Source organism: Heteronotia binoei, chromosome 13, assembly GCF_032191835.1.
Source record: "Heteronotia binoei isolate CCM8104 ecotype False Entrance Well chromosome 13, APGP_CSIRO_Hbin_v1, whole genome shotgun sequence".
Classification (NCBI taxonomy): Eukaryota; Metazoa; Chordata; class Lepidosauria; order Squamata; family Gekkonidae; genus Heteronotia; species Heteronotia binoei.
Window position 1 is genome coordinate 1,194,111 of NC_083235.1, and position 27,410 is coordinate 1,221,520.

Consider the following 27,410-nt stretch of genomic DNA (forward strand, 5'->3'; position numbering starts at 1 on the left):
AAATGTATACAATAAATTAAAAGAATTAAAACAGTCCATACAATACATAAAAAGCTGAGGGGCCTCAGCAGGGTCCAACGCCCCAGAGTCTGCCCTCCAGAGCAGCCATTTTCTCCAGGGGAGCTGATCTCTGCCAGCTGGAGATCAGTTGTAAAAGCAGGAGATCTCCTGGCCCCACCTGGAGGCTGGCAACCCTAATTGCAGCAAGTCCCGCAGGGCCCTGATATTTGGGAAGACCGCTCCAACAGGCTGGCTCCAGAGCCAAAAAGGTTCTTTGGACCAGATGTTGATCTGCAGAGTGTGGAGCTCTTTGAGGGATCTATGGGGAGAGAGGCTCCTGCAGATATGTGGGTCCCAGACTACACAGGGCTTTAAACGTTAATATCATCACCTCGAACTTGATCGAGTATTCGCTTGGGTGCCTGTGCAGCTGGAGGAGGACTGGTTGGCTGTCTGTGTGCTCTTAAAGACTTCCCAGTAAGGACATGCTCCGCTGCATTTTGAAACAGTTCACGTTTCTGGGCCAAACACAAGTAGGGTTCCCAGGTCCAGATCAGAAAACACCTGGGGACTTTGGGGGTGGAACTGGGAGACTTTGGGGATGGTGCCACGAGACTTTTACAGTCCCTAAAATAAATAAATAAAAATACAGCAGTGCAGTTACCACGAATAGTCTTCATTTCCTCATCCCCCAGCAGCTAAACGTCCACCAAATGAAAGTGAACACACACACACATACTCACAAAGCAGCCAAAATAAACACAGTTAGCAAGCACACAGTCCAGCAGTTCAGCTACCTGGGGTGCATCATCTCCTCAGATGCCAAGATCGACAAGGAGATTGACAACAGGCTGGCAAAGGCAAACCGTGCATTTGGCCGACTGCACAAAAGAGTGTGGAGCAACAAGCATCTGAAAAAAGGCACAAAGATCAATGTTTACAAAGCGGTTGTGATGACAACCCTCATCTACGGCTCCGAATCGTGGGTTTTATACCGTCATCACCTGCGACTCCTTGAGCGCTTTCATCAGCGCTGCCTTCGCACCATCCTCAACATCCACTGGAGTGACTTTGTGACCAACACTGAAGTCCTCAAGAGGGCGGAGGTTACAAGCATCAAGGCACTGCTGTTGAAGACGCAGCTGCGCTGGGCAGGGCATATTTCTAGGATGGAAAACCACCGCCTTCCCAAGATTGCCCTGTATGGCGAACTTTCCACCAGCCATCGAAATAGAGGGGCACCAAAGAAGAGGTACAAGGACTCCTTGAAGAAATCCCTTGGCACCTGTTGCATCAACCATCACCAGTGGTCTGACCTAGCCTCAGATCGCAAAGCATGGAGGCACGCCATCCACCAGGCTGTCTCTTCCTTTGAGAACGCATGCATAGCTGGTCTTGATGACAAAAGGAGATTGAGGAAGAATTGCACTGCTACAGCACCAACCCCAAATCAGACTTTTCCCTGCAGCCACTGTGGCCGGATCTGCCTGTCCCGCATTGGTCTTGTCAGCCACCAGCGAGCCTGCTGCAGACGTGGACTACTGCACCCTTCTTAAATCTTCGTTTGCGAATTCAAGCCGAGAGAGAGAGAGAGAGCAAGCACACACTTTTGTGATCTCACTGGGGCAATTTACTCGCCTTGCTGAATGTAACCGTTGCAGCATTTCCACCTACTTCTTCAGACTAATAGGAAAAGGAAAGAACAGCCTAGGGGTGGTGTTTTCCTCCAAACAAACAGAGGGACGGACTCTGTCTGCTTGCCCTGCGCCCCTGCAACTTTTCTGCCGAGATTTAAAGGCATACACACATTTAGAAACACAAACAGTTGCAAGCCTCTTCTAAACCCAGTCAGTGGCGGTGGGGAGGAGCCTCAAAAACCGGGGGATTCCCCATTGGGGGCTGGCAAGCCTATTTGGGCCTCCACAGAAAACAAAGCATCCAAAATCACACCCCAACTCCTCAACATTGTTGATGCTAACAACGTTCTGAAAAGGGCAGGGAGCTGGATTACACGGCTCAGGCACAGGACTGTGGTCTTTGATGGATTTCATTTCAGTCAGCTTGAACCAGACAGCCACGGTCTCCAAAGCCCTGGCCAAAACATCTGGGGTGGAATCCACTCATCCATCAACAGAGACAGCTGGGTGTCGTCAGCATATTGGTGACAACAACCCAACCCCCTCCTGGAGCAGCTGGGCGAGGGGGCACACAGAGGTGCTAAAAACACGGAAGGAAGTGCTGACTGTCGTGGAATAGGATAGCCCATTCCGATCACAGATCCTGAGGAAAGGAAACAAATCACATGGCTAGTTCTCCTGAAATGTTACCAGTATCACGAGGTAGGGTTGCCAATCCCCAGGTGGAGCCATGGGATCCCCCAGGCTGGAGGCCCTCCCCCCCCCCTGCTTTGGGTCATCAGAAAGTGGAGTGGGGGGAGAGAAATGTCTGCTGGGCATTCCATTATTCCCTATGGAGAACGCTTTCCATAGGGTATAATGGAGAATTGATCCACGGGTATCTGGGGCACTGGGGGGGGGGTGCTGTTCTTTGAGGTAGAGGCACCAAATTTGCAGCATAGCATCCAGTGCCTCTCTCCAAAATACCCTCCGAGTTTCAAAAGGATGGAACCAGGGGGTCCAATTCTATGAGTCCCCAAAGAAGGTGCCCCTCTCCTTCATTATTTCCAATGGAGGGAAAGCATTTAAAAGGTGTGCGGTCCCTTTAAATGTGATGGCCAGAACTCCCTTTGGAGTTCAGTTATGTTTGTCACAACCTTGCTCCTGGCTCCACCCCCAAAGTCTCCTGACTCCACCCCCAAAGTCCCCAGATGTTTCTTGAATTGGACTTGGCAACCCTATCTGAGGTGACCTTTTTAGTGAAGAAGTGTGCATCTAAAGGCTTAATGGGGTCATAGAAGAGTTCTTCTCTCTCTCTCTCTCTCTCTGTAGGGACCCAAACTTTTTAGCTGGTGGACCTCCTGATGGCCCCTGGACTTTGGCCACTTTGTGACACAGAGTGTTGGACTGGATGGGCCATTGACCTGATCCAATATGGCTTCTTTTATGTTCTTATGTCTGGGACAGTGATGCTCTATCTTCTTGGTACTTGGTGGGACACCGTGGGAGGGCTTCTAGTGTCCTGGCCCCGTGATGACACCTAGGTTTTTTTGCCACTGTGTGACACAGAGTGTCAGACTGGATGGGCCATTGGTCTGATCCAACATGGCTTCTCTGATGTTCATTACCTGTCTCTTTTATTTCATGTAACCAATATCACCTATGAGAGGCAACTGAAACTGAGAACATGATAGAGGGAGGAAAAAAATTATTCCTCTGGAAGGCCAACGACAGGATAGAGAGGCTGAGGCCTTCCCCTCAGAAGAACATCAGAAGAGCCCTGCTGGGTCAGACCAGTGAGGGTCCATCCAGTCCAGCCTCCTGTCTCACACAGTGGCCAACCAGTTCCTCTGGAGGGCCAGCAACATGGCAGAGAGGCCGAGGCCTTCCCCTGGGAAGAACCTCAGAAGAGCCCTGCTGGGTCAGACCAGTGAGGGTCCATCTAGTCCAGCCTCCTGTCTCACACAGTGGCCAGCCAGTTCCTCTGGAGGTCCAATAACAGGCACAAAGGCCGAGACCTTCCCCTGAGAAGAACCTCAGAAGAGCCCTGCTGGGTCAGACCAAGGAGGGTCCATCTAGTCCAGCCTCCTGTCTCACACAGGGGCCAGCCAGTTCCTTTGGAGGGCCAGCAAGAGGGCAGAGAGGCCAAGGCCTTCCCCTGAGAAGAACATCAGAAGAGCCCTGCTGGGTCAGACCAGGGAGGGTCCATCTTTTAATCACTCTCTCTGTCGAGTAATCTTTCCTTTTCTCCATCCTGAACTTCCTGCTCACCAGCGTCATTGGATGCCCTTCAGCCACAACAGTTTTGGAGAGGGAGAAAAAGTTCTCTTTGTCAGCTCTCTCCATCCCATGCGCCATTTCATCAATCTCTCCCATTTTGTTAGTCTTTAAAGCAAGAGCAAGATGAAGAAGCGAGTGGGGGAGGGGTGGGGGTGGAAAGGAGGCAGGAGGGGGGCTCTGGTGATGGGCAGGTGGGGGCTTCAGGCACTGTCTGCCCAGCCCCCCCCCCAACTGCCCCCGAGGGCGTAGCCTCCTTGTCTTGGTGAAATCTTGTGCCTGTGGGAGAGACCACAACCACATGCTGTGATTCTCTGCTGAGGCGAGCAGCCCTCATCTCGCCCTCTCATCTCTCCTGCTGCGCCGGGGATCCCCCATCTCAGACCGCTGCAGACACCTACTGTGACCCCCCCTACACTCTCCGTTGGCAGAGATAAGACCTGCCACACTGAGCATCGAAGCCACCAGCGTTTCCTGAGCACGAGCCGGAGTTTGAGTGCAACATGTCACTCTGAAGGGGAGGAGAGGAAGACGGAAATGCCTCAGAATTTCTGCCCCCCCGCCCCCGAATTTCTGGAAATTCGGAAGCCACGCTGGGGGCGGGCAGAAATTCTGAGGAACTGTCCTGTCTTACTGTCCACCCTTACTGTCCTGTCAAATCAAAACTTATTGGACTGCTCCAATATAAAATGTCATGATTTATCATTTAGATTATAAAATGGTTCTGTTGGCAAATTAGGGAATTGATTTATCCAGGGCTGGTTTTGTAGGAAAAGCCCAGCTGGAACTCATTTGCATATTAGGCCCTACCCCCTGACGTCACCATTGTTTCACACCGGGCTTTTTGTAGAAAATTTATTTTATTTTATTTTATTTACCCTAGATTTTTATCCCACCGTCTCCGCAAACTGACTCAGGGCGGCTAACAGTCATTTTAAGACAACCATTTCAAGTTACAATTTTAAAATGATAAAACCTAAACAATTAAACAACTTAAAGCTACATATTTGGTGCTATTCAGAAAATTTTGATATAGATTATGTTGATGTCGTAGTTCTTCTGTTGGTCTGTTAGTGGCCTTTGTGATGGCATTGCTCAGTGGCGTAGAAGTGGCAGTCTTCTCCCACTTAGTTATTATAGGCCATTCGGAAAAGCTTAGTTTTACAGAAAAAGCCAGCAGGAACTCATTTGCATATTAGGCTACACCCCTGGTGCCAAGCCAGCCGTAACTGCATTCCTGGGCGTTCCTGATCACAAAAAGCCTATTTAATTTACTTCATTTATATAAGCACCTTTCTTCCTTGTGGGGACCAAGATGTCTGCCATTGCGCTCCTCTCCTCCAGTTTACCCTCACCACAACCCTGTAAGGTAGGCTAGGCTGAGTGGGTGTGACTGGCCTACGGTGCTGAAGTTTCCCTGGCACAGCTAAGATTCTAACATAAAGCTCCCAGATCGAAGTGGGACACTCTTCCCACTATTTATTTACATTATTTTTCATTGCCCGTTCTCCTTTGGAATCAAGATGGATGGTGCATTCCGTCAACACAATGGACAAACGGTACATTCAGCACACAATGCAATAGGCTTAGGATTGTGAAACCAATCAGAGGTCTAAACACAGAACTGAAGCAACTCAACACATTAAAGCAGGGGCGTCAAACATGCAGTTTGGGGGCTGAATCAGGTGCCCGAAAGGCTCCTATCAGGCCCCTGAGCAACTGGCTGTCATCTGCTTCCTTCTCCCTCTCTCTTGCTTCCTTCTGCATAACAGCTTGCTTTGCAAGGCTTACTCAAACGCACAGGAGCTACAGAGCAAAACCTCTATTTTCTCCATTGGCTGAGGCTCCTCCCTTGGGGAGGAAAGGGGGAAGGCAGAGCTTGCTTTGCCAGGCTCTCTCAATCACACAGCAGAGCTACTAAGCCAAGCCTCTCTTCCTTCTATTGGCTGAGGCTTCTCCCCTCCAGTCCCCTTGGGAAGGAAGGAAAGAGCCACAGCTTCCTTTGCCCAGGAAATAAAAAGAAAGCATCTTTAAGACCAATGAGTGCTAATGTTTTAAGGTTTCAAGTTTTTAAAATATATATGTGTTTGTCTGTGTTCTTTATCAAATGTATATCTCTGCTCCCTAATCTTAAATAGGTAAACACATGGCTTGGCCCAAACTGATATGGCCCAGCCCGACACGGTCTCACTTAAGCTGATGCTATCCACAGGAGTGCAGACCGCAGTCCCTAATGATTTTTGCCATGTAACTTTGTGAATCTTTAGTACGATGCAATTTCATTGCCTGCACAGAAAAGCCCTCTTGAGTAATTTGGTTTTGCATCGTGCGTGCAAAGGAAGTCAGCAGAATGGGAGCCTTCGTAGCCTCTGGCCTCCCAAGGCCTTAAAAGCAAGGCTGATGCCTCTCAAGGTGCCCCCAATGACGGACTGCCCGGCTAGGTTTCTAGAAGCCCCATTCCCAGCCTTGCACAAGAGAGAGAGCTGCAAACGGCTGCATTCTGCGCTTCACACATATCTGAACGTTTGCCCTCCGAGAAGCGAGAACAAATTAAAATCTGAATTTAGAAGACAGATTTTGCAGCAGGAAAAAAGAGAGTTTTTCTCCTTTTGTTTTGCATCGTCTCATTCTCTGGGAAAGAGGAAGTTTCCTCAGCATTCGACCGGCTGAGTCATCAAAGCAATTCGCTTGTATTGTGAAGCAGGGAGTTCATGGCAGTTCGGCCTCCCTCTTTGTGCTTTCACAGTTGGACATATCCTTTACATAGCCAGGCGTTGCTTGGTTTTTCTTGCACTTTTTTGATAGGTGGCATCCAGTGTTCCCTCTAAACTGGAGACTGTAAGCTGCTCTGAGTCTCTGATTCAGAGAGAAGGGCAGAGTATAAATCTGCAGTCTTCTTCTGACGAAGATGGTGAGGGGCCTGGAGACCACGTCCTTTGAGGAAAGGTTGAAGGAGCTGGGCATGTTTTGCCTGGAGAGGAGGCGGCTGAGAGGTGATAGGATCACCATCTTCAAGTACTTGAAGGGCTGTCCTAGAGAGGATGGGGTGGAATTGTTTTCTGTGGCCCCGGAAGGCAGGACCAGAACCATTGGGTTGAAATTAAATCAAAAGAGTTTCCGGCTCAATATTAGGAAGAACTTCCTGACCATTAGAGTGGTTTCTCAGTGGAACAGGCTTCCTCCTTGGGAGGTGGTGGGCTCTTCTTCCTTGGAGGTTTTTAAACAGAGGCTAGATGGCCATCTGACAGTGATGAAGATCCTGTGAATTTGGAGTAGGTATTTGTGGGTTTCCTGCATTGTGCAGGGGGTTGGACTAGATGACCCTGGAGGTCCCTTCCAACTCTATGATTCTATGATTCTTCTAGTGGCAACTGGTATGTGTGCAAACTTAGCTATGCCCCCTCCACCCTAACCCTAACCCACTAACATTCTTGGAAACAAACCCCACTGAATTCAGGGGATCGGAGCTCTGTGTACTGAATAGCCCTGGTTGACAGCCAGTTTGGTTTAGTGGTTAAGAGTGAGGACTCTTATCTGGGAGAACCGGCTTTGATTCCCCACTCCTCCACCTGCTGGGTGACCTTGAATCAGTCACAGTTCTCTCAGAGCTGTTCCTCACAAGAGCTGTTCTCTCAGAGCTCTTTCAGCTGCACTTATCTCACAGGGGGCCTGTTGTGGGGAGAGGAAGGGAAAGGAGATTGTGAGCTCCTCTGAGACTCCTTTGGGTTGTGAAGGGAGGAGGATAAATCCAATCTCTTCTTCTTCTCTTGGTTGCTTCTGAGGCACACTCGTGGAGGGCCTGATGCTCTCTCATGGGACCCTGTCTTCTCTGGTCTCTCCCATGGCGCAGCGTGAGGGGAGGTGGTTTTGTGGACTTGTAGGTCATTGGCTCCATGGGCACTATTGCGCTAACTGTGGGAGCGATCTATATCAAATGCTTTCTGAATCCTCCTTGTCCAAATGAATTTCCTGCATAGAGAGGGAAATAATCACCTTAGGTTTGTCTATGGATTCTCTCTACATGCTTCCTCTTACAAATGCATATTATGTAATTAAACGCAGAATTTTAAATATTGAATTGGAAAAAGTATTTAGTGCTGTGAATAAATCTTGCTCCCCTCTGAATTTTGGAATTTCCTCAACTATTGGTCATTTGTCTTCGTATCTATCAACTCTCCGTGTTCCAAAATTGCGTGGAGCACTTACGCTTGCCATCAGCAGTTACCTATGGTAGATATAAAAAAATCCCACTTTCATGAAGGCTTTGTATATGTAATCTAAAACAAGTTGGCTCATTGTCCCATATTCTTCTTTATTGTCCCCTATATGATACTATACGCCAGGGGTGGCCAATGGTAGCTCTCCAGATGTTTGTGACTACAACTCCCATCAGCCCCAGCCAGCATGTCCATGCTGGCTGGGGCTGATGAGATTTGTAGGCAAAAAACATCTGGAGAGCTACCGTTGGCCACCCTTGCTGTACGCCTTAGCGTACAATTTTGTCCGATATGACAGGCTGCTCAGACACTGTAAAGGTTCCCAAGGAGGAAGCCTCTTCCACTGAGGAGCCGCTCTAAACTCACAAACCCCTCCCCCTAAATTCACAGGATGTTCATTGCTGTCAGATGGCCATCCAGCCTCTGTTGAAAAACCTCCAAGGAAGGAGATCCCACCACCTCCCAAGGAGGAAGCCTGTTCCACTGAGGAACCGCTCTAAACTCACAAGCCCCTCCCCCTGAATTCACAGGACCTTCATTGCTGTCAGATGGCCATCCAGCCTCTGTTGAAAAACCTCCAAGAAAGGAGAGCCCACCACCTCCCAAGGAGGAAGCCTCTTCCACTGAGGAACCGCTCTAAACTCACAAATCCCTCTCCCTAAATTCACAGGATCCTCATTGCTGTCAGATGGCCATCTAGCCTCTGTTGAAAAACCTCCAAGGAAGGAGAGCCCCCCCCCCCAAGGAAGCCTGTTGTACTGAGGAATCACTCTAACTGTCAGGAAGTTCTTCCTAATGTTGAGCCGGAAACTCTTTTGATTTAATTTCAACCCATCGGTTCTGGTCCGACCTTCCGGGGCCACAGAAAACAATTCCACACCCTCCTCTGTAGCAGGGGTGGCCACCGGTAGCCCTCCAGATGTTTTTTGCCTACAACTGCCATCAGCCCTAGCCAGCATGGCCAATGGCTGGGGCTGATGGGAGTTGTAGGCAAAAACATCTGGAGAGCTACCATTGGCCACCCCTGCTCTATATGACAGCCCCTCAAGTACTTGAAGATGGTGTTCATATCACCTCTCAGCCGCCTCCTCTCCAGGCTAAACATCCCCAGCTCCTTCAGCCTAGACCCCTCCCCGTCTTCGTCGCCCTCCTCGGGACCCCTCCAGCTTGTCTATATCTGCTTGTTTGTTTATAATCTGATAAATGCCAATAAAGGCTTTTTTGAATTGAATTGACTTGTGGGTCAATCCAAACTGACCATCTCTCCCTTTCTCCGCACAGATGAAGAGCAGAGCGAAAATGATGGAGAAGAGGAGCAGCCCCCAGTCCCCCCTTGCCCCAGAGGAGCCCAGCTTGCCCCCCTCGGCTTCCCCAACCCCCACGCCCTCTCCAGCCAGTGGGGAGGACGGGGCCGAGGCCAGCCCAGCCCCCGCTAGCCCTGCCTCGTCCTCTCCTCAGACCAGAGTAAGGAGCCCTGCAGCACCCCTGCCCCACAGTGTCCCTGTCATCAGCCTGGGCCACAGCAAGCCCCCCACCCATGCCGAAGTCCCCACCACCCAGCTCACGGCCCTCCACCCCATCCCCAGCCTGCTGCAGCTCTCCGCTCTGCCCCACGGCCCCCCTCCACCCCCCATGCCGCTAGCTGGAGCCAGGAGCCCGCTCTTGCCCCCGCCGTACCAGCCCCACCCTTTCCTCAACAGGTGAGTCCTGAGGGCAGCACAGGTGGGGAGGAGCCCTGGTGCCATTGGGGACGGTCAGGTGGCCACGTCAGCTGCCGCATCAAAGGGGTTTTTTCAATGATGGGGGTGGAGAGTGCGGTCCAGTTGCAAATGACCCAGGGCAAGTCCTCACGGGGTTTCTCAGGCAAGAGCCAGAACGGAAGTGCTTTGCCCTGGCCTGCCTCCACAGAGGGTGGTCTCCTATCCAAGGTCTGCTGAGCTTCTGAGGTCTGATGAGATCAGGATACCTTGACAATCCGAGTCAGGGTGAGGGAGGAACAGAGTTGGTTCGGCCTTGCCTCCCTCTGCGTAGCAACTCTGGGCTTCCCTGGGGGTCTCCCATCCAAGGACTAATCAGGCACTAAACCTACTTAGCTTCTGAGATCTGATGAGACTGGGCTAGCCGGGCCATCTGGGTCAACACAAGAGATGAACAGAGGCTGCCTGCCTCTGCGGAGCCACCCTGGACTTCCTCAGTGATCTCCATCCAAGTACAACCCAGGGCCGATCCTGCTTAGCTTCCAAGGTTGGCTAGCCTGGGCAATCCAGGTCAAGTGGAAGAGCTGTTCAGAGGTGGCTGGCTCTTGCCTGCCTCTGCATAACAACCTTGGGTTTCCTTGGTGGTGTCCCATCCAACAGTATCGTTATAGGATGGGGGAGACTTGTCTTAGCAGTGGTCAGTGCAAAAAAGCATTTAGGGGTCTAAGTGGATCATACACTGAACATGACTCAGCAGTGTGATGCGGTGGCTAAAAAGTCCAATGAAATTTTGGGCTGTATCAACAGAAGTCGAGTGTCCAGATCATACAAAGTGATGGTATCATTTTGTTCTGGTTAGACCTCACCTAGAGTATAGTGTTCAGTTTTGGGCACCACAATTTAAGAGCCAGTTTGTGTAGTGGTTAAGTGTGCGGACTCTTATCTGGGAGAACCGGGTTTGATTCCCCACTCTTCCACTTGCAGCTGCTGGAATGGCCTTGGGTCAGCCAGAGCTCTCTTATCTGGGAGAACCGGGTGTGATTCCCCACTCCTCCACTTGCAGCGGATGGAATGGCCTTGGGTCAGACAGAGCTCTCTTATCTGGGAGAACCGGGTGTGATTCCCCACTTCTCCACTTGCAGCTGCTGGAATGGCCTTGGGTCAGCCAGAGCTATTGCAGGACTTGTCCTTGAAAGGGCACCTGCTGTGGGAGCCCTCTCAGCCCCACCCACCTCACAGGGTGTCTGCTATGGGGGGAGAAGACATAGGAGATTGTAAGCCACTCTGAGTCTCTGATTCAGGGAAAAGGGCGGGGTATAAATCTGCAATTCTTCTTCTTCTTCTAAGAAGGAGATAGACAAGCTAGAATGTGTCCAGAGGAGGGTGATGGTGAGGGGTCTGAAGACCAAGTCCTATGAGGAAAGGTTGAAGGAGCTGGGGATGTTTAGCCTGGAGAGGAGGCGGCTGAGAGGTGATGGGATCACCATCTTCAAGGACTTGAAGGTCCTATAGAGGATGGGGTGGTGTTTTTTTCTATGGCCCCAGAAGGTTGAACTAGAACTGATGGGCTGAAATTAAATCAAAAGAGCTTTTGTGACTAAACATTAGGAAGAATTTCCAGACAGCTAGAATCACAGAACCATAGAGTTGGAAGGGGCCTCCAGGGTTATCCAGTCCAACCCCCTGCTCAATGCAAGAAACTCACAAACACCTCCGCCTCAATTCACAGGATCCTCATTGCTGTCAGATGGCCATCTAGCCTCTGTTGAAAAACCTCCAAGGAAGGAGAGCCCACCACCTCCCGAGGAGGAAGCCTGTTGCACTGAGGAACCACTCTAAACTCACAAACACCTCCCCCTAAATTCACAGGATCTGCATTGCTGTCAGGTGGCCATCTAGCCTCTGTTGAAAAACCTCCAAGGAAGGAGAGCCCACCACCTCCCGAGGAGGAAGCCTGTTGCACTGAGGAACCACTCTAAACTCACAAACCCCTCCCCCTAAATTCACAGGATTCTCATTGCTGTCAGATGGCCATCTAGCCTCTGTTGAGAAACCTCCAAGGAAGCAGAGCCCACCACCTCCCGAGGAGGAAGCCTGTTGCACTGAGGAACCGCTCTAAACTCACAAACCCCTCCCCCTAAATTCACAGGAACCTCATTGCTGTCAGAGGGCCATCTAGCCTCTGCTGAAAAACCTCCAAGGAAGGAGAGCCCACCACCTCCCGAGAAAGCTCTCTTCTCGGGAGGTGGTGGACTCTCCTTCTCTTCTTCTGGGAGAGCTCTCTCAGCCCCACCCACCTCACAGGGTGTCTCTTATGGGGGAGGAAGATGGAGGAGATTGTGAGCCGCTCTGAGACTCTGCGTGGAGGGCGGAATAGAAATCCAATGTCTTCTTCTTCTTCGTGACCCTGCAATTCCTGGGTGGTCTCCCTTCCCAGGTACAAACCTGCTTAGCTTCTGCGTCCTGATGAGGCGGAGCTCGCCTGGGGCAACCAGGTCAGGGCATTTCAGCGATGCCACCCCCAAAAAGCAGCCCCACCAAGCAGCTCCTGTTGCTGCCAGCTGCAATTCCCCTCAGCCCCCGAGCTGCTGTGGCAGGAAAGGCTTTTTAAAGAGCAGAGAGCCCAAAGGGGCTCAGAATGGCACAGCAGGGAGAGGAGAAGCTCTCTCGTTTCTGCTGCTCCACCTGGAGCCGTAAAAGCAGCTTGGCTCCATTTCAGAGCTAGGTTTTTCTTCCTTGGAGTGTGCATCTGCTTGCTGTTGCTACTCTGGTCTGCTTGGGATTCCTACTGCCCACCTGCGCCAAGATCTTCTCGTTCTCTGTCTACTGACCATCTTCAGGGCTGGTGGAATTGGTTTCAAGACATGATTTTAGCTCTCTCTCTCTCTCCCTCTCTCTCTGCATTTGCCTGTGTGTGTGTGTGGGGGGGGGGGGAATCAGCCTTCCCCCACCTTTCCAACTCTTTAAAAAATATATTGTGAGTTTCGTTTTGTGCAGCCTTGGGGTGTTCCCACTGGTTTTTGTTGCTGCAGGTTCAGAAGAAAAACCCTACTGAAGTTTTCATAAGAGTCAGCTTAGTGGCTGAGGGCTGAGGCATTTTTAAAAAACACAAGATTTGTTTGGCTTGGATTTACTGGGCTACTTGGGGAACAAAGCAGTCATAGAAGAGTGATTCGAAGTGCAGGAAATAAATCTCCCGCAAAGTATATTGCAAAAAAGGTAAAACTGATTTATCCGGGTAGGTCCCATTCACATGCAGGTTGAAGCGGAAAGGAGAGAAGCAGCAAGAGTCCTTTCCCTGTCACAACTGGGCAGTTTGCCCAGCATCCTGTGTGTGGGAGGGGGAGGGCATCGCCTCTACAGGAGAGGCCAGCATAGACCTGCGTCCATGGAAGGCCATGTGAGGATAGGGAGATGACAAAATGAGAAGAGGGGTCAGAGGGCAGCTCCCTGGTTAAGACACAGAGAGAGGCATCCCCTCTGAGGAGATAACACTGAGACACCCATAGAGCGATGTAGCCCACTTCCGTGTAGTGGTTAAGTGTGCAGACTCTTATCTGGAAGAACAGGGTTTGATTCCCCACTCCTCCACTTGCACCTGCTGGAAAGGCCTTGGGTCAGCCATAGCTCTGGCAGAAATGGTCCTTGAAAGGGCAGCCGCTGTGAGAGCCCTCTCAGTCCCACCCACCTCACAGGGTGTCTGTTGTGGGGGAGAAGATAAAGGAGATTGTAAGCCGCTCTGAGTCTCTGATTCAGAGAGAAGAGCGGGGTATAAATCTGCAATTCTTCTTCCCCACAACTTCCAGACGTGTTGAGTTGCTTACTCCAACAGGATTCTCTGGTTCTAAAGGACTCTTTATTCTCTTTGCTTTGGAGGCTTTTGGCATCTGATCAAGAGAGCTGTGCTTCTGGAAAGCTTATGCTACAGTAAAATTTATTCAGAATGTAAACTTCCGTATGCATGCATAGGTCTTCAGATGAGGGGACGGGGTACAGAGCCAAAATACATACAGCTGGTGGGTTGAGAGTGTAAACTGTAAACTTAATTTTTAATTTTTAAGGAGCTGGGATGTTTAGCCTGGAGAGGAGGCAGCTGAGAGGTGATAGGATCACCATCTTCAAGTACTTGAAGGGCTGTCCTATAGAGGATGGGGTGGAAATGTTTTCTGTGGCCCCGGAAGATAGGACCAGAACCAACAGGTTGAAATTAAATCAGAAGAGTTTCTGGCTCAACATTAGGAAGAACTTCCTGACCGTTAGAGCGGTTCCTCAGTGGAACAGGCTTCCTCGGGAGGTGTTGGGCTCTCCTTCTTTGGAGGTTTTTAAACAGAGCCTAAATGGCCCTCTGACAGCAATGAAGATCCCGTGAATTTAGGGGGAGGTATTTGTGAGATTCCTGCATTGTGCAAGGAGTTGGACTCGATGACCCTGGAGGTCCCTTCCAACTCTATGATTCTATTAAGAAGAACTTCCTGACCGTTAGAGCGGTTCCTCAGTGGAACAGGCTTCCTCCTCAGGAGGTGGTGGGCTCTCCTTCCTTGGAGGTTTTTCTACAGAGGCTAGATGGCCATCTGACAACAATTAGGATCCTGTGAATTCAGGGGGAGGCGTTTGTGAATTTCCTGCACTGTGCAGGGGGTTGGACTAGATGACCCTGGAGGTACCTTCCAACTCTAGGATTCTAAGTGCCTGGCCCTGGCGGCAGGCACTGTCCGTTCACAGAGCTGACTCCTGCCCCCCCCCCCCGTAGGGTTTTCAAGGCAAGCAATCAAACCAGGTGTTTCGCCACCTCCCTACAGACCAGGGGGAACCAGCTTTCCCTCAGCAGCCAAACTGGGCCAAACGACCCTCTTCCGGTTAGCCTACGCCTGACTGGACAAATGTAGCTTTCTAGATTCTAGGATTTTTATGATTATACTGTATAGTTTTAATGTAAAATGTAAAATTTTAAGGTTTTTAGGTTTTAAATGCTTGATTTTAAATGTAATAATTTGTTCCGATTTATTGTTTATTGTTTGTTGTAAGCCGCCCTGAGCCACTTGTGGGAAGGGCAGGATATAAGTTACGGAATAAATAAATAAATAAACACCCATGCAGAAGTGGCCTTCCTCTGTTTAGCAAAAGAAAAAAGGGGGGAGAGGTGAAAGGGAGCCAACGGGCAGCCGGAGTAGCGTGCAGGCACAGAGAGGCTGCTTTGTTGTGGCCCCTGATCTCTTCTCTGCTCTTCTCTCCCCAGCATCTACATTGCAGCTCCGGGACCTTCAGCCTCTTCCCCAACAGCCGCCTCAAGCGCAGGCCCAGCCACTACGAGCAGGAAATCACAGAGGGGTGCGGTGGCCGGGGGGGGGGGGGGGGGGGGAAGGGGGGGGAGGCTGGGGGGCAGTTTCCAGGAGGGAGGAGGCCACGCAGACACCCAGGCCCCTTGGACGGAGGCAGCGGGGGGAGGGCAGGCCAGGCCCTAGGGGTTCTTGCACCCCCAGCTGAACCCTGCCCCCACCCCAAGTGTTCTAGTTGTGTGTGCCCCAATGACATCCACCTTCCCTCCCCCCACCCAACTTTGACGAGGCTTTCTGAGCCTCGGGAGGTCTCAGCAAACTCAGGAAGGCAGCTGGGCTCTGAGCGTGTTCGTTGCCACACACCCCAACTTTGCCAAGATTTCCCTCCCAAATCTCAGCGAAGTCTGGAAGGCAGCAGGCTTAAGGAGATGAGCACCTCGTGGCGTGCCTAGGCCAGGTGGCGCCCTAGACAGCTGCTTACTTGACCTATTCTCACGCACCAGCCCTGGGAGAGGGGGTGGGCTGAAGAGAGGTTTGGCTCCAGCGGAAGGGACGTCCAAGTTCCTGGGGACTGGTCCAAAGAGCATCTGGACGTGAGGCCAGTTCACACCTGAGAGACCAACAGGATAGATGCACCGTGTATATAAACAATGCCCCATGGCGCAGAGTGGTAAAGCTGCAGTACTGCAGTTTGAACTCTCTGTTCACAACCTTTGTTCGATCCCAGCAGAAGCTGGTTCAGGCAGCCAGCTCCAGGTTGACTCAGCCTTCCATCCTTCCGAGGTCGGTAAAATGAGTCCCCAGCTTGCTGGAGGGAAAGTGTAGATGACTGGGGAAGGCAATGGCAAACCCCCCCGTAAAAAGTCTGCCGTGAAAATGTTGTGAAAGCAACGTCACCCCAGAGTCGGAAACGACTGGTGCTTGCACAGGGGACTACCTTGACCTTTTTATATTAAATCAACATAGTTCTGTGTTTTTGTTATTCTTTACGATTGTTCTACCAGCCTGATAAGCATATAAAGCATATATAAAATTCCCACAATAGTGCAATACACACACACACACACAAGCTTCACACTAGCAATGCTTACACCAAAACTAAGGAAAAAAGGTAAAGGTAGTCCCTTGTGCAAGCACCAGTCATTTCCGACTCTGGCGTGATGTTGCTTTCACAATGTTTTCGTGGCAGACTTTTTTTTACGGGGTGGTTTGCCCTTGTCTTCCCCAGTCCTCTACACTTTCCCCCCAGCAAGCTGGGGACTCCTTTTACTCACTTCGGAAGGATGGAAGGCTGAGTCAACCTGGAGCTGGCTACCTGAACCAGCTTCCGCTGGAATCGAACTCAGGTCGTGAGCAGAGAGTTTGGATTGCAGTACTGCAGCTTTACTACTCTGCGCCACAGAGCTCTTTACACCAATACCACATTTTTCTAAATTTTTGCACCAGATATATTGTCCACAGTGGACTCTATATTCTCCATAGTGCATATATTTTTGTAGCGTATCTTGAGTTCCCGTGTGTCCATTATTGGCTTTCTCCAGGATGCTGGACTAGGCAGACCACTGGTGCAATCTATCAGGGCTCTCCCTCCCTGCTCTGAAAAGCCTCCATCCCACCCCCCCTCTGCCCTGTCCTCTGTCCAGGTCTGCAACCCCAGAAGGTGGCCCGGCGGGTCTTCACCAACAGCCGGGAGCGCTGGCGGCAGCAGAACGTGAACGGGGCCTTTGCCGACCTCCGGAAGCTCATCCCCACCCACCCGCCGGACAAGAAGCTGAGCAAGAACGAGATCCTGCGCCTGGCCATGAAATACATCAACTTCCTGGTCAAGCTGCTGAGCGACCAGGCCCGGTCGGCCGGGGGGGACCCTCTGGAGGCGGAGGAGACCCCCTGCAACGGGACCCCTTCCCCGCCAGCCTCCATCAAACTGGAACGGGTGACAGTGGAGCCACTGCTGGGGGCGGGAGAGACACGGTGACAGTGGCCTGGCCAGGCGGTGTGAACGTCGAGGGCGCCCACATGGGCCCAGGGCCCCCACAGGCTGTCACAGAGCACTGAGGGGAACTTCCTAAGCTGCACAGCTGTTCTGGGGATGTTTTGTGCCGGACTGAAGGCCGCTGGATATTCCCATGATCTTTGGTATCAGGCTGGATGGATGTTGTAGCTCTCTGATGCTCCAGGGCTCACGAGGGGACAGAGGAGGCAACGGGGCCCTTTGACCTGGGCAGCCTTTCATGCCCAGCGGAGCCCAACAAGAATTGAGGCTGCGTGGCGTGTGCGTTTGTGTGGCAGTGAAGAGTGCTCTGTTGTGTACCTGTCCCCAGGGTGGCTTGTTTTCAGAACAGCTGGGGAGGGGGGGGGGCAGCTGTACTGTACTGGAAGCCGAATTAGTATCGCATCACCCTCACCCCCGGGATCCGCCCCTCGCCTGTCAGTGAAGGGCCTTTCGGGCAGAGTTTCACCCAGTTTGGGGAGAAGAGACTCTCGGGTCCTTCTTGGGGTTGTGGCCTCTGCTCCCTGCCTTGGACTCCCAGCGACAAATCCGGGCCCAAAGGGGTGCCTGTATGAGCCTGCGCTTGGCCCACGCCACCAAGTAAGGCCAGGGGTGCTGTGCAGGGACAGGCTCTCGGGCCCCCTGAACGTCTCTTGCCTTGGGGGGGGGGGGGGGAGAAGGCTGGTGGGTTGAGGTTGCTCAGAGATGGCTCCCACACAGGGCCGGTCGATCCCCATTTGTCTCCCATTAGCACCACAAATACAAAGGCAATTTGTACCCCAGTTAGCTTCCAAACCAGGATTGTCTCTGTTGTTGTTTCCATTCCCCACGGCTGGATTAACAATTAGGCCCAAGCAGGCACTGGCCTAGGGGCCCCATGCCGGCTTCTCCCCTCTGTTTTCTGCCCGCTTGCAGCCCTCCCAGCCGGCAAACTGAGCTGCTCTTCCCCTGACTTGCCTGGTGCGGCTGCTGTTGACGTTGTCACCTAGTCTGCCTCTCTCTGCCTCTCCCCCGCAGCTTGGTCAAAGGGGCTTTGGAGGAGGGGCCTGCAGGCTGCAGGGGGGGCGGTGGGTGGTGGGGTGGGGGCTGCGACTCTGAGATAATTTGCAAGCCCCCCCCTCCAGGATTTTGACTGCCTTGGGGCCTCCACAGGGTTTTATCCAGCCCTGCCATTCCCCCACACTTGCCTCTGGTGACCGTCTTGCTCTGTCCTCTCCTCTAATTGGCAGGGCTCTTTTTGAGCAGGAACGCAGAGGAACACAGGGGTTGTGGCCTAATATGCAAATAAGTTCCTGGTGGGCTTTTTCTACACCCCCCCCCCCGTGGAACAATGGTGATGTCACGGAGTGTGGCCTAAAATGCAAATGAGTTCCTGCTGGGTTTTTCCGAACCAAAAAGCCCTGGGGACGTCTCTCTGTGGCGAGTGTGTTTGGGCACCGTCACGATGTGTCTACCGCGAATGGTCCTTGCAGAAGTGGTGACGTTACTCATTCCCTAACTGGCCCCTTTGGGCCCACCTTTCCCCAAACACCCCTGAAAGGAAAGTGGCACCAAAGCCAGTTTGGGAAACTGCGGAGAGGAGCCAGGGTGAAACCCAGGAGGCGTCTGGCACTCACTGTCGGCTGCTAGTTACGAGTGTGTGCTTGTGTGAGGGGAACGGCAGCCATGAGGGAGAAGATGGAGAGTGATATTATGCAATAGGAAGGGCTTCATGTTGAAGCACACCAGCATATGGGGTTGCTGAGGAGGGGGTGGGGAGCTAGGGTTGCCAATCCCCAGGTGGGGGCAGGGGATCCCCCGGTTTGGAGGCCCTCCCCCCACTTCAGGGTCATCAGAAAGCGGGGGGAAGGGAGGGAAATGTCTGCTGGGAACTCTGTTATTCCCTAGGGAGATTTATTCCCATAGAAAATCATGGATAATTGATCTGTGGGTATCTGGGGCTCCGGGGGGGGGCTGTTTTTTGGGGTAGAGGCACCAAATTTTCAGTATGGCATCTAGTGCCTCTCCTCAAATTACCCTCCAAGTTTCAAAAAGATTGGACCAGGGGGTCCAATTCTATGAGCCCCAAAAGAAGGTGCCCCTATCCTTCATTATTTCCTATGGAAGGAAGGCATTGAAAAGGTGTGCCGTCCCTTTAAATGTGATGGCCAGAACTCCCTTTGGAGTTCAATGATGCTTGTCACAGCCTTGATCTTGGCTCCACCCCTAATGTCTCCTGGCTCCACCCCCAAAGTCCCCAGATATTTCTTGAATTGGACTTGGCAACCCTATGGCGAGCCCCTCAGCTCACAGGTTCTCCTCTCTCTTTCCAGATCTTTCCTCCCTCCCCACTCTCTAAGTCTCCTGCGAAAGGATTTTGGACACTGGGATCCTTTCTCTCACAGATGGAAAAACAGCAGGGGGGCGGGTGGTCCTGAAAAAAACAGCTGGAGGGGAAGGGGCTAAACAGTCCCCATTCTCAACCAAGTGGCAAATCGAGCCTTTCTGGCCACATCTGGATCAGAGCACTTCAGACCAATGTTCCCTCTAAGCTGCAGAGTCTTGCGAGCAAAAATTCTACTTGCTGAGCCACTGGCCTTAAAGTTGTGAGCTCCAACATAAATTAGTTTGCTCTGGGGTTATCCTTCCTGAGCTAAGAGAAAAATGGGTGAGCCGGAGGCCAAAAAATGTATGAGCTAGCTCACACTAACTCAGTTTAGAGGGAACCCTTCTTCAGACTGCAGGTTAGGGTTGCCAACTACAACTTGGGAAATTCCTGGAGATTTGAGGGGAGGGGGCAGGATGGAGCTTGCACAGAGAAGGGTTTGGAGAGAGGGCCTCTGGAGCTGCATTTCCTCCAGCAACTGAAATGCCTGGAGAGCATAGAATCCTAGAGTTGGAAGGGTCCTCCAGGGTCCAACCTCCCTGCACAATGCAGGAAACTTACAATGTCTGAAGGCTAGCGACCCTCGTGTTCCTTGGGTGAGAGCTTCTCCGTAACCTGGGTATCGTCGGGGAGAAGGGCTCTGGCTTCCTTTTCTGTGCCCGGTTGGGTTGCCAGCCTCTAGGTGGGGCCTGGAGATCTCCTGCTTTCACAACTGATCTCCAGCTGGCAGAGATCAGCTCTCCTGGAGAAAATGGATAATGATGTTATGCAGCAGGTTCTGGTGTTTGTGGAATCAACAGCCAAATAATACACCAGAAAAAAATTGTACAATCACACTAATGTGTGTAAACATGCTATTTAACACAGTACAAACAACATGCACAATATTCAGTCACACAGTTCCTTCCTTACGGACACAGCCTTACACAGTATATCCAGAGTTCTCACTTAGCATTCCACAGAGTCCGTTTAAAGGCCCATGCACGGTCCAATGGGCACGCTGTGTAAAGCTGCATCCTTAAGGAAAGGAACTGTGTGACGGAATATTGTGCATGTTGTTTGTACTGTTTTAAATAGCATATTTAGTCAGAGAATCATAGAATCATAGAGTTGGAAGGGACCTCTAGGGTCATCTACTCCAACCCCCCGCACAATGCAGGAAACTCACAAACACCTTCCCCAAATTCACAGGATCGTCATTGCTGGCCATCTAGCCTCTGTTGAAAAACCTCCAAGGAAGAAGAGCCCACCCACCACCTCCCGAGGAAGCCTGTTCCACTGAGGAACTGCTCTGTCAGGAAGTTAGAATCATAGAATCCTAGAGTTGGAAGGGACCTCCGGGGTCATCTAATCCAACCCCCTGCACAATGCAGGAAACCCACAAATACCTACCCCAAATTCACAAGATCTTCATTGCTGTCAGATGGCCATCTAGCCTCTGTTTAGAAACCTCCAAGGAAGGTTTCCACTAATGTTCAGCCAGAAACTCTTTGGATTTAATTTCAACCCATTGGTTCTGGTCTGACCTTCTGGGGCCAGAGAAAACAGTTCCACACCATCCTCTCGATGACAGCCCTTCAAGGCCTTGAAGATGGTGATCCTATCACCTCTCAGCCGCCTCCTCTCCAGGCTAAACATTCCCAGCTCCTTCAACCTTTCCTCATAGGACTTGGTCTCCAGACCCATCACCATCTTCGTTGTTCTCCTCTGGACCGGTTCCAGCTTGTCTATATCCTTCTTAAAATGTGGTGCCCAAAACTGAACACAATACTCCAGGTGAGGTCTTCCCAGAGCACAGTAAAGCGATACCAGCACATCACGTCATCTGGACACTAGACTTCTGTTGATACAGCCCAAAATTGCATCTGCCTTCTTAGCCACCACATCACACTGTTGACTCATGTTCAGCGTATGATCCACTAAGACCCCTAGATCCTTTTCACACAGACTACTGCTAAGACCAGTCTCCCCATCTTATAACCATGCATCGTGATAGTACAATTTCTTCTGGTGTAGGGTTGCCAATCCCCAGGTGGAGGTAGGGATCCCCTTGTTTGGATGTCCTCCCCCTGCTCCAGGGTCATCAGAAAGCGGGGTGGGGGAGGGAAATGTCTGCTGGGCACTCCATTATTTCTTAGGGAGATGGATTTCCATAGGGTATAATGGAGAATTTATCTACAGGTATCTGGGGCTCTGGGGGAGCTGTGTTTTGAGTTAGAGGCACCAAATTTTCAGCATAGCATCCGGTGCCTCTTCTCAAAGCACCCTCCAAGTTTCAAAAAGATCGGGCCAGGGGGTCCAATTCTGTGAGTTCCCAAAGAAGGTACCCCTATCCTTCATTATTTCCAATGAAGTGAAGGCATTGAAATGTGAGGGCCAGAATTCCCTTTGGAGTTAAGTTATGCTTGTCACAACCTTGCTCCTGGCTCCACCCCCAAAGTCTCCTGACTCCACCCCCAAAGTCCCCAGATATTTCTTGAATTGGACTTGGCAACCCTATTCTGGTGTATTATTAGAAACGTTGACTGCAGGGCGACATGATAGAGGTTTAGAAAATTATGCACAGGATAGAGAAAGTAGAGAAAGAAGTCCTTTTTTCCCTTTCTCACAATACAAGAACTCGTGGGCATTAAATGAAATTGCTGAGCAGTCGGGTTAGAACGCATAAAAGGAAGTCCTTCTTCACCCAAAGGGTGATTAACAGTGGAATTCACTGCCACAGGAGGTAGTGGCAGCTACAAGCTTAGCTAGCTTCAAGAGGGGGTTAGATAAACATATGGAGCAGAGGTCCATCAATGGCTATTGTTGTTGTTCAGTCACACAGTCAAGTCTGACTCTTTGCGACCTCATGGACAAAGTCACGCCAGGCCCTCCTGTCTTCCCACCATCCTCCAAAGTCTGCTCAAATTCGTGTTTGTTACATAAGTAACGCTGTCCAGCCATCTCATCTTTTTCTGTCCCCTTCTTCTTTTGCCTTTTGTCTTTCCCAGCATCAGGGGCTTCTCCAGGGAGTGCTCCCTTCTCATTGGGTGGCCAAAGGATTGGAGCTTCAGCTTCAGCATCTGACCTTCCAGGGAAAAGCCAGGGTGGATTTCCCTTAGGACTGACTGACTGGATCTTCTTGAACTGTCTGGGGCAGTGATGCTCTGTGTTCTTGGTGCTTGGGGGGGAGGCAAAATGGAAGGGCTTCTAGCCCCACTTGTGAACCTCCTGATGGCACTTGGGGGTTTTTGGGGCCACTGTGTGACACAGAGTGTTGAACTGGATTGTCCTGATCCAACATGGCTTCTCTTATGTCTGGAGCAGTGATGCTCTGAATTCTGGGTGCTTGGAGGGGGGCACAGTGGAAAGACTTTTCTTATGTTTTGATCCCCCTGGAGAATATGGCTGCTCTGAAGGGTGGTCTCTGCAGCCTTGTACCCTCCTGAACCCCCTCCTCTCCTCTCCTCTCCCCAAACCCCAACCTCTCCCAGATCTGCTGCCTTGTTTTCTACCACCATGAGCCTGCACAGTAGGGTGGGTGGGAGGAAGGAGAGGCCCCTAGATGGCACAGGCAGCTGGAGTCCTTTTGGGGTGGGGAGGGTGGCCAGGACATGCCCCCCCCCCCCCAGCCAGCATGTACAAGCCGCATGTTCCCTGCTGCTCCCAGTTGGGGAAGGGCCCAGGAAAGCAGGGAAATGGGGAGGGAGTGCAGAGAGACATATCAGCCTTCTTTTGACATTTGGAATTAGAAGTTGATCACTGCAGGCTGAGCTCCAGGAAAGGTAGAAGGGGGATCGGAGCTTATGTTTGGTGTAATGGTTAAGTGTGCGGACTCTTATCTGGGAGAACCGGGTTTGATTCCCCACTCCTCCACTTGCGCCTGCTGGAATGGCCTTGGGTCAGCCATAGCTCTGGCAGAGGTTGTCCTTGAAAGGGCAGCTGCTGAGAGAGCCCTCTCCAGCCCCACCCACCTCACAGGGTGTCTGTTGTGGGGGAGGAAGGTAAAGGAGATTGTGAGCCACTCTGAGACTCTTCGGAGTGGAGGGCGGGATAGAAATCCAATATCTTCTTCTTCTTCTTCTATGTTGAATTTAAACCACACTGGAGAGGGGAGGGAGAGGGGTGGCCCCCACCCTCTGCAGCTTCTTGCTCTCACCCCCACGGCCCCCTTCCTACGGCCCCCATGGCCCCTCCCCCTGTGACTCTTAGCTGCGGGGCTGATGCTCACTTCGTGGGCTTGCTTAAAGGCATTTCTTCTCCAGGTCCATCCTTCGGGCTTGGAGGCTGTGAGCAGCGAAGACTCAGCCCCCACCCCGGCCCCCTCCTGTCTACCTGTCCCAGAGGTGCTCCAGACCAACAAAATTGACATTGGCTCTCTCTGTTTGGTTCTTGTTGTGTTCCTTCTTCATCTGTATTAAAGAACCCAAAGTGTTTCCACCTGCCCTTGTCTCAGAGGGTCTTTGAAAAGCCAGCCAGCCAGCCAGCCAGCCCTCGCTTATGGAAGCATGGAGTTGGAAGGGGCCACAGAGGCCATCTAGTCCCACCCCCTGCTCCATGCAGGATCAGCCTCGAGCATCCCTGACAAGGGCTCGTCCAGCCTCTCCTTCAAGGCTGCCAGGGAGGGGGGGCTCAACACCTCCCTCAGGAGCGGAGTCCACTGCAAAAACGTTTTCCCTAATATCCAGCCGGGACCTTCCCTCCCATTATTTAAAGCCATTCTTGCGAGTTCTCTCCTCTGCTGCCCACAGGAACATCTCCCTGCCCTCCTCTAGAGTAGACTTCAAGAGAGCAATCCTGCCCCGCGCTCCACCTCCCCTTCTCCAGACTGAGCATTCCCAAGTCCCCCCTCAGCCTTTCCTCCCAGGGCCTGGAATCCGAGAGTTGGAAGGGACCTCCAGGGTCATCTAGTCCAACCCCCTGCACCATGCAGGAAACTCACAAACCCCTCCCCCTAAATTCACAGGATCCTCATTGCTGTCAGATGGCCATCTAGCCTGCTTAAAAACCTCCAAGGAAGGAGAGCCCACCACCTCCCGAGGAGGAAGCCTGTTCCACTGAGGAACCGCTCTATACTCACAAACACCTCCCCCTAAATTCACAGGATCTGCATTGCTGTCAGATGGCCATCTAGCCTCTGTTTAAAAACCTCCAAGGAAGGAGAGCCCACCACCTCCCAAGGAGGAAGCCTGTTCCACTGAGGAACCGCTCTAAACTCACAAACCCCTCCCCCTAAATTCACAGGATCTGCATTGCTGTCAGATGGCCATCTAGCCTCTGTTGAAAAACCTCCAAGGAAGGAGAGCCCACCACCTCCCGAGGAGGAAGCCTGTTCCACTGAGGAACCGCTCTATACTCACAAACCCCTCCCCCTAAATCCACAGGATCTGCATTGCTGTCAGATGGCCATCTAGCCTCTGTTTAAAAACCTCCAAGGAAGGAGAGCCCACCACCTCTCAAGGAGGAAGCCTGTTCCACTGAGGAACCGCTCTATACTCACAAACCCCTCCCCCTAAATTCACAGGATCTCCATTGCTGTCAGATGGCCATCTAGCCTCTGTTTAAAAACCTCCAAGGAAGGAGAGCCCACCACCTCCCAAGGAGGAAGCCTCTTCCACTGAGGAACTGCTCTAAACTCACAAACCCCTCCCCCTAAATTCACAGGATCTGCATTGCTGTCAGATGGCCATCTAGCCTCTGTTTAAAAACCTCCAAGGAAGGAGAGCCCACCACCTCCCAAGGAGGAAGCCTGTTCCACTGAGGAACCGCTCTAACGGTCAGGAAGTTCTTCCTAAGGTTGAGCCAGAAACTCTTCTGATTTAATTTCAACCCACTGGTTCTGGTCCTGCCTTCTGGGGCCACAGAAAACAATTCCACACCATCCTCTATAGGACAGCCCTTCAAGTACTTGAAGATGGTGATCCTATCACCTCTCAGCTGCCTCCTCTCCAGGCTAAACATGCCCAGCTCCTTCAACCTTTCCTCACAGGACTTGGTCTCCAGACCCCTCCCCATCTTCGTCGCCCCCCCTCTGGACCCCTTCCAGCTTGTCTAGATCCTTCTTAAAATGTGGTGCCCAAATCAGGCGCCTGGTCATCCTCATTGCTCTCCTCTGCAGCTGCTCCATTCTGTCCACCTCCTTCTTAAAGGGAGGTCTCCGGAACTGCACACAAGACTCCCAGGTGCAGCCTGAGCAATGCAGTGTACAGCGGAACCAGGACAGCTTGCGATGTGGATGTTATGCCTCTGCTGATGCACCCCATGATCACATTTGCCTTTTTTGTCGCTGAATCACACTGGCTGCTCATATTAAACTTATGGTCCATCCATACCCCAGAATCTTGTTCGCACACGCTGCTACCCGAGGAGTGTATTCCCCACCCACCCCTCGGATGTGACGTTGCCCCTGCTGTTGTGGCGCTTCCAGGGTCAGAAGGGGGGTGGGAGGTGGGTTGCTCTGGGGCCGCATCAGAAGAAGAAACTGGTCCCTCACAAGCAGGTCAAGGTGGAGTGTTTGGGGGCGGTGTTCCCGTTTGCACGATGGAGTTTCAGTGGAAGAAACAGAACCCTTCAAACACCCAGGGTCCAGTCCATGGGGGAAGCTCCTGTCTTCTGTGAGCCCCAAAAGGGCAGAAGGAGGAGACCCCTCAGGGGGGCTGTTGTGCTCTGCCTGGGTTAGCAACAGCCCAAGTTATGTTGTGGGGGTTTCCTAAAATGCTCACTCAGTGGGGGGGGGGGGGGTTGTCGCCACAAGGAGGTTTTCCTGTGCTTTGGGTGGCAACCAATATTCCCTCTAAGTGAGTGAGCGTGAGCTAGCTCCAGATTTTTAGCCTCCAGATCACATATTTTTGTCTTAGCTCAGGAAGGATGACCCCCAGAGCACAATAATTTATGCAGTAGCTCACAACTTTAATGCCAGTAGCTCACAACTTCATAGAATCATAGAGCTGGAAGGGACCTCCAGGTTCATCTAGTGCAACCCCCTGCACAATGCAGGAAACCCACAAATACCCATCCCAAATTCACAGGATCTTCATCACTGTCAGAGGGCCATCTAGCCTCTGTTGAAAAACCTCCAAGGAAGGAGAGCCCACCACCTCCCAAGGAAGCCTGTTCCACTGAGGAACCCCTCTAAACTCACAAACCCCTCCCCCTAAATTCACAGGATCCTCATTGCTGACAGATGGCCATCTAGCCTCTGTGGAAAAGCCTCCAAGGAAGGAGAGCCCACCACCTCCCGAGGAGGAAGCCTCTTCCACTGAGAAACCACTCTAAACTCACAAATACCTCCCCCTAAATTCACAGGATCTTCATTGCTGTCAGAGGGCCATCTAGCCTCTGTTGAAAAACCTCCAAGGAAGGAGAGCACACCACCTCCCGAGGAGGAAGCCTCTTCCACTGAGAAACCGCTCTAAACTCACAAATACCTCCCCCTAAATTCACAGGATCTTCATTGCTGTCAGATGGCCATCTAGCCTCTGTTGAAAAACCTCCAAGGAAGGAGAGCCCACCACCTCCCGAGGAGGAAGCCTGTTCCACTGAGGAACCGCTCTGATGGTCAGAAAGTTCTTCCTAATGTTGAGCCGGAAACTCTTCTGATTTAATTTCAACCCCTTGGCTCTGGTCTGACCTTCCAGGGCCACAGAAAACTTGAAACCAGCAGCTCACAAAATAGAATTTTTGCTCACAAGACTCTGCAGCTTGGAGGGATCATTGGTGTCAACCTCCACTAGGTGATTTTTCTCTCTCTGCGCTTCCTCCTTTTCCATTTATTGTCTTCCTGTGGTTTCTTCATTGTGCTTGCTCCAATTGGATCAAAGGCGGTTTTCAGAACGTGCAGAGAAACAAGGAGGCAAGCATGGAAAAACGACAAATGGAAAATGAGGACATAAGGAAGCGAGGAGGGGGAAATGCTGCCATTCGCCACCCTGTCAGTGGGGAAACCTGTGTGAAGAGAGCGCAACCTTGGTCTCTTTCTCCTCTGTCTCTCTTC

General features: G+C 51.7%; 2 protein-coding genes across 2 annotated transcripts in view; one reads left to right on the plus strand and one right to left on the minus strand.

The window, feature by feature from the left end:
* ELOF1 (elongation factor 1) overlaps window positions 1–27,410 on the minus strand; it is a 334,935-nt gene that overhangs the window by 97,815 nt on the left and 209,710 nt on the right. The gene's annotated exons all lie outside the window — the stretch shown is intronic.
* Window positions 9,392–17,058, plus strand: LYL1 (LYL1 basic helix-loop-helix family member). Its single transcript, XM_060253232.1, has 3 exons — window positions 9,392–9,810; window positions 15,058–15,140; window positions 16,727–17,058. The coding sequence occupies exons 1-3, from the start codon at window positions 9,392–9,394 to the stop codon at window positions 17,056–17,058; spliced, it is 834 nt and encodes a 277-aa protein (XP_060109215.1).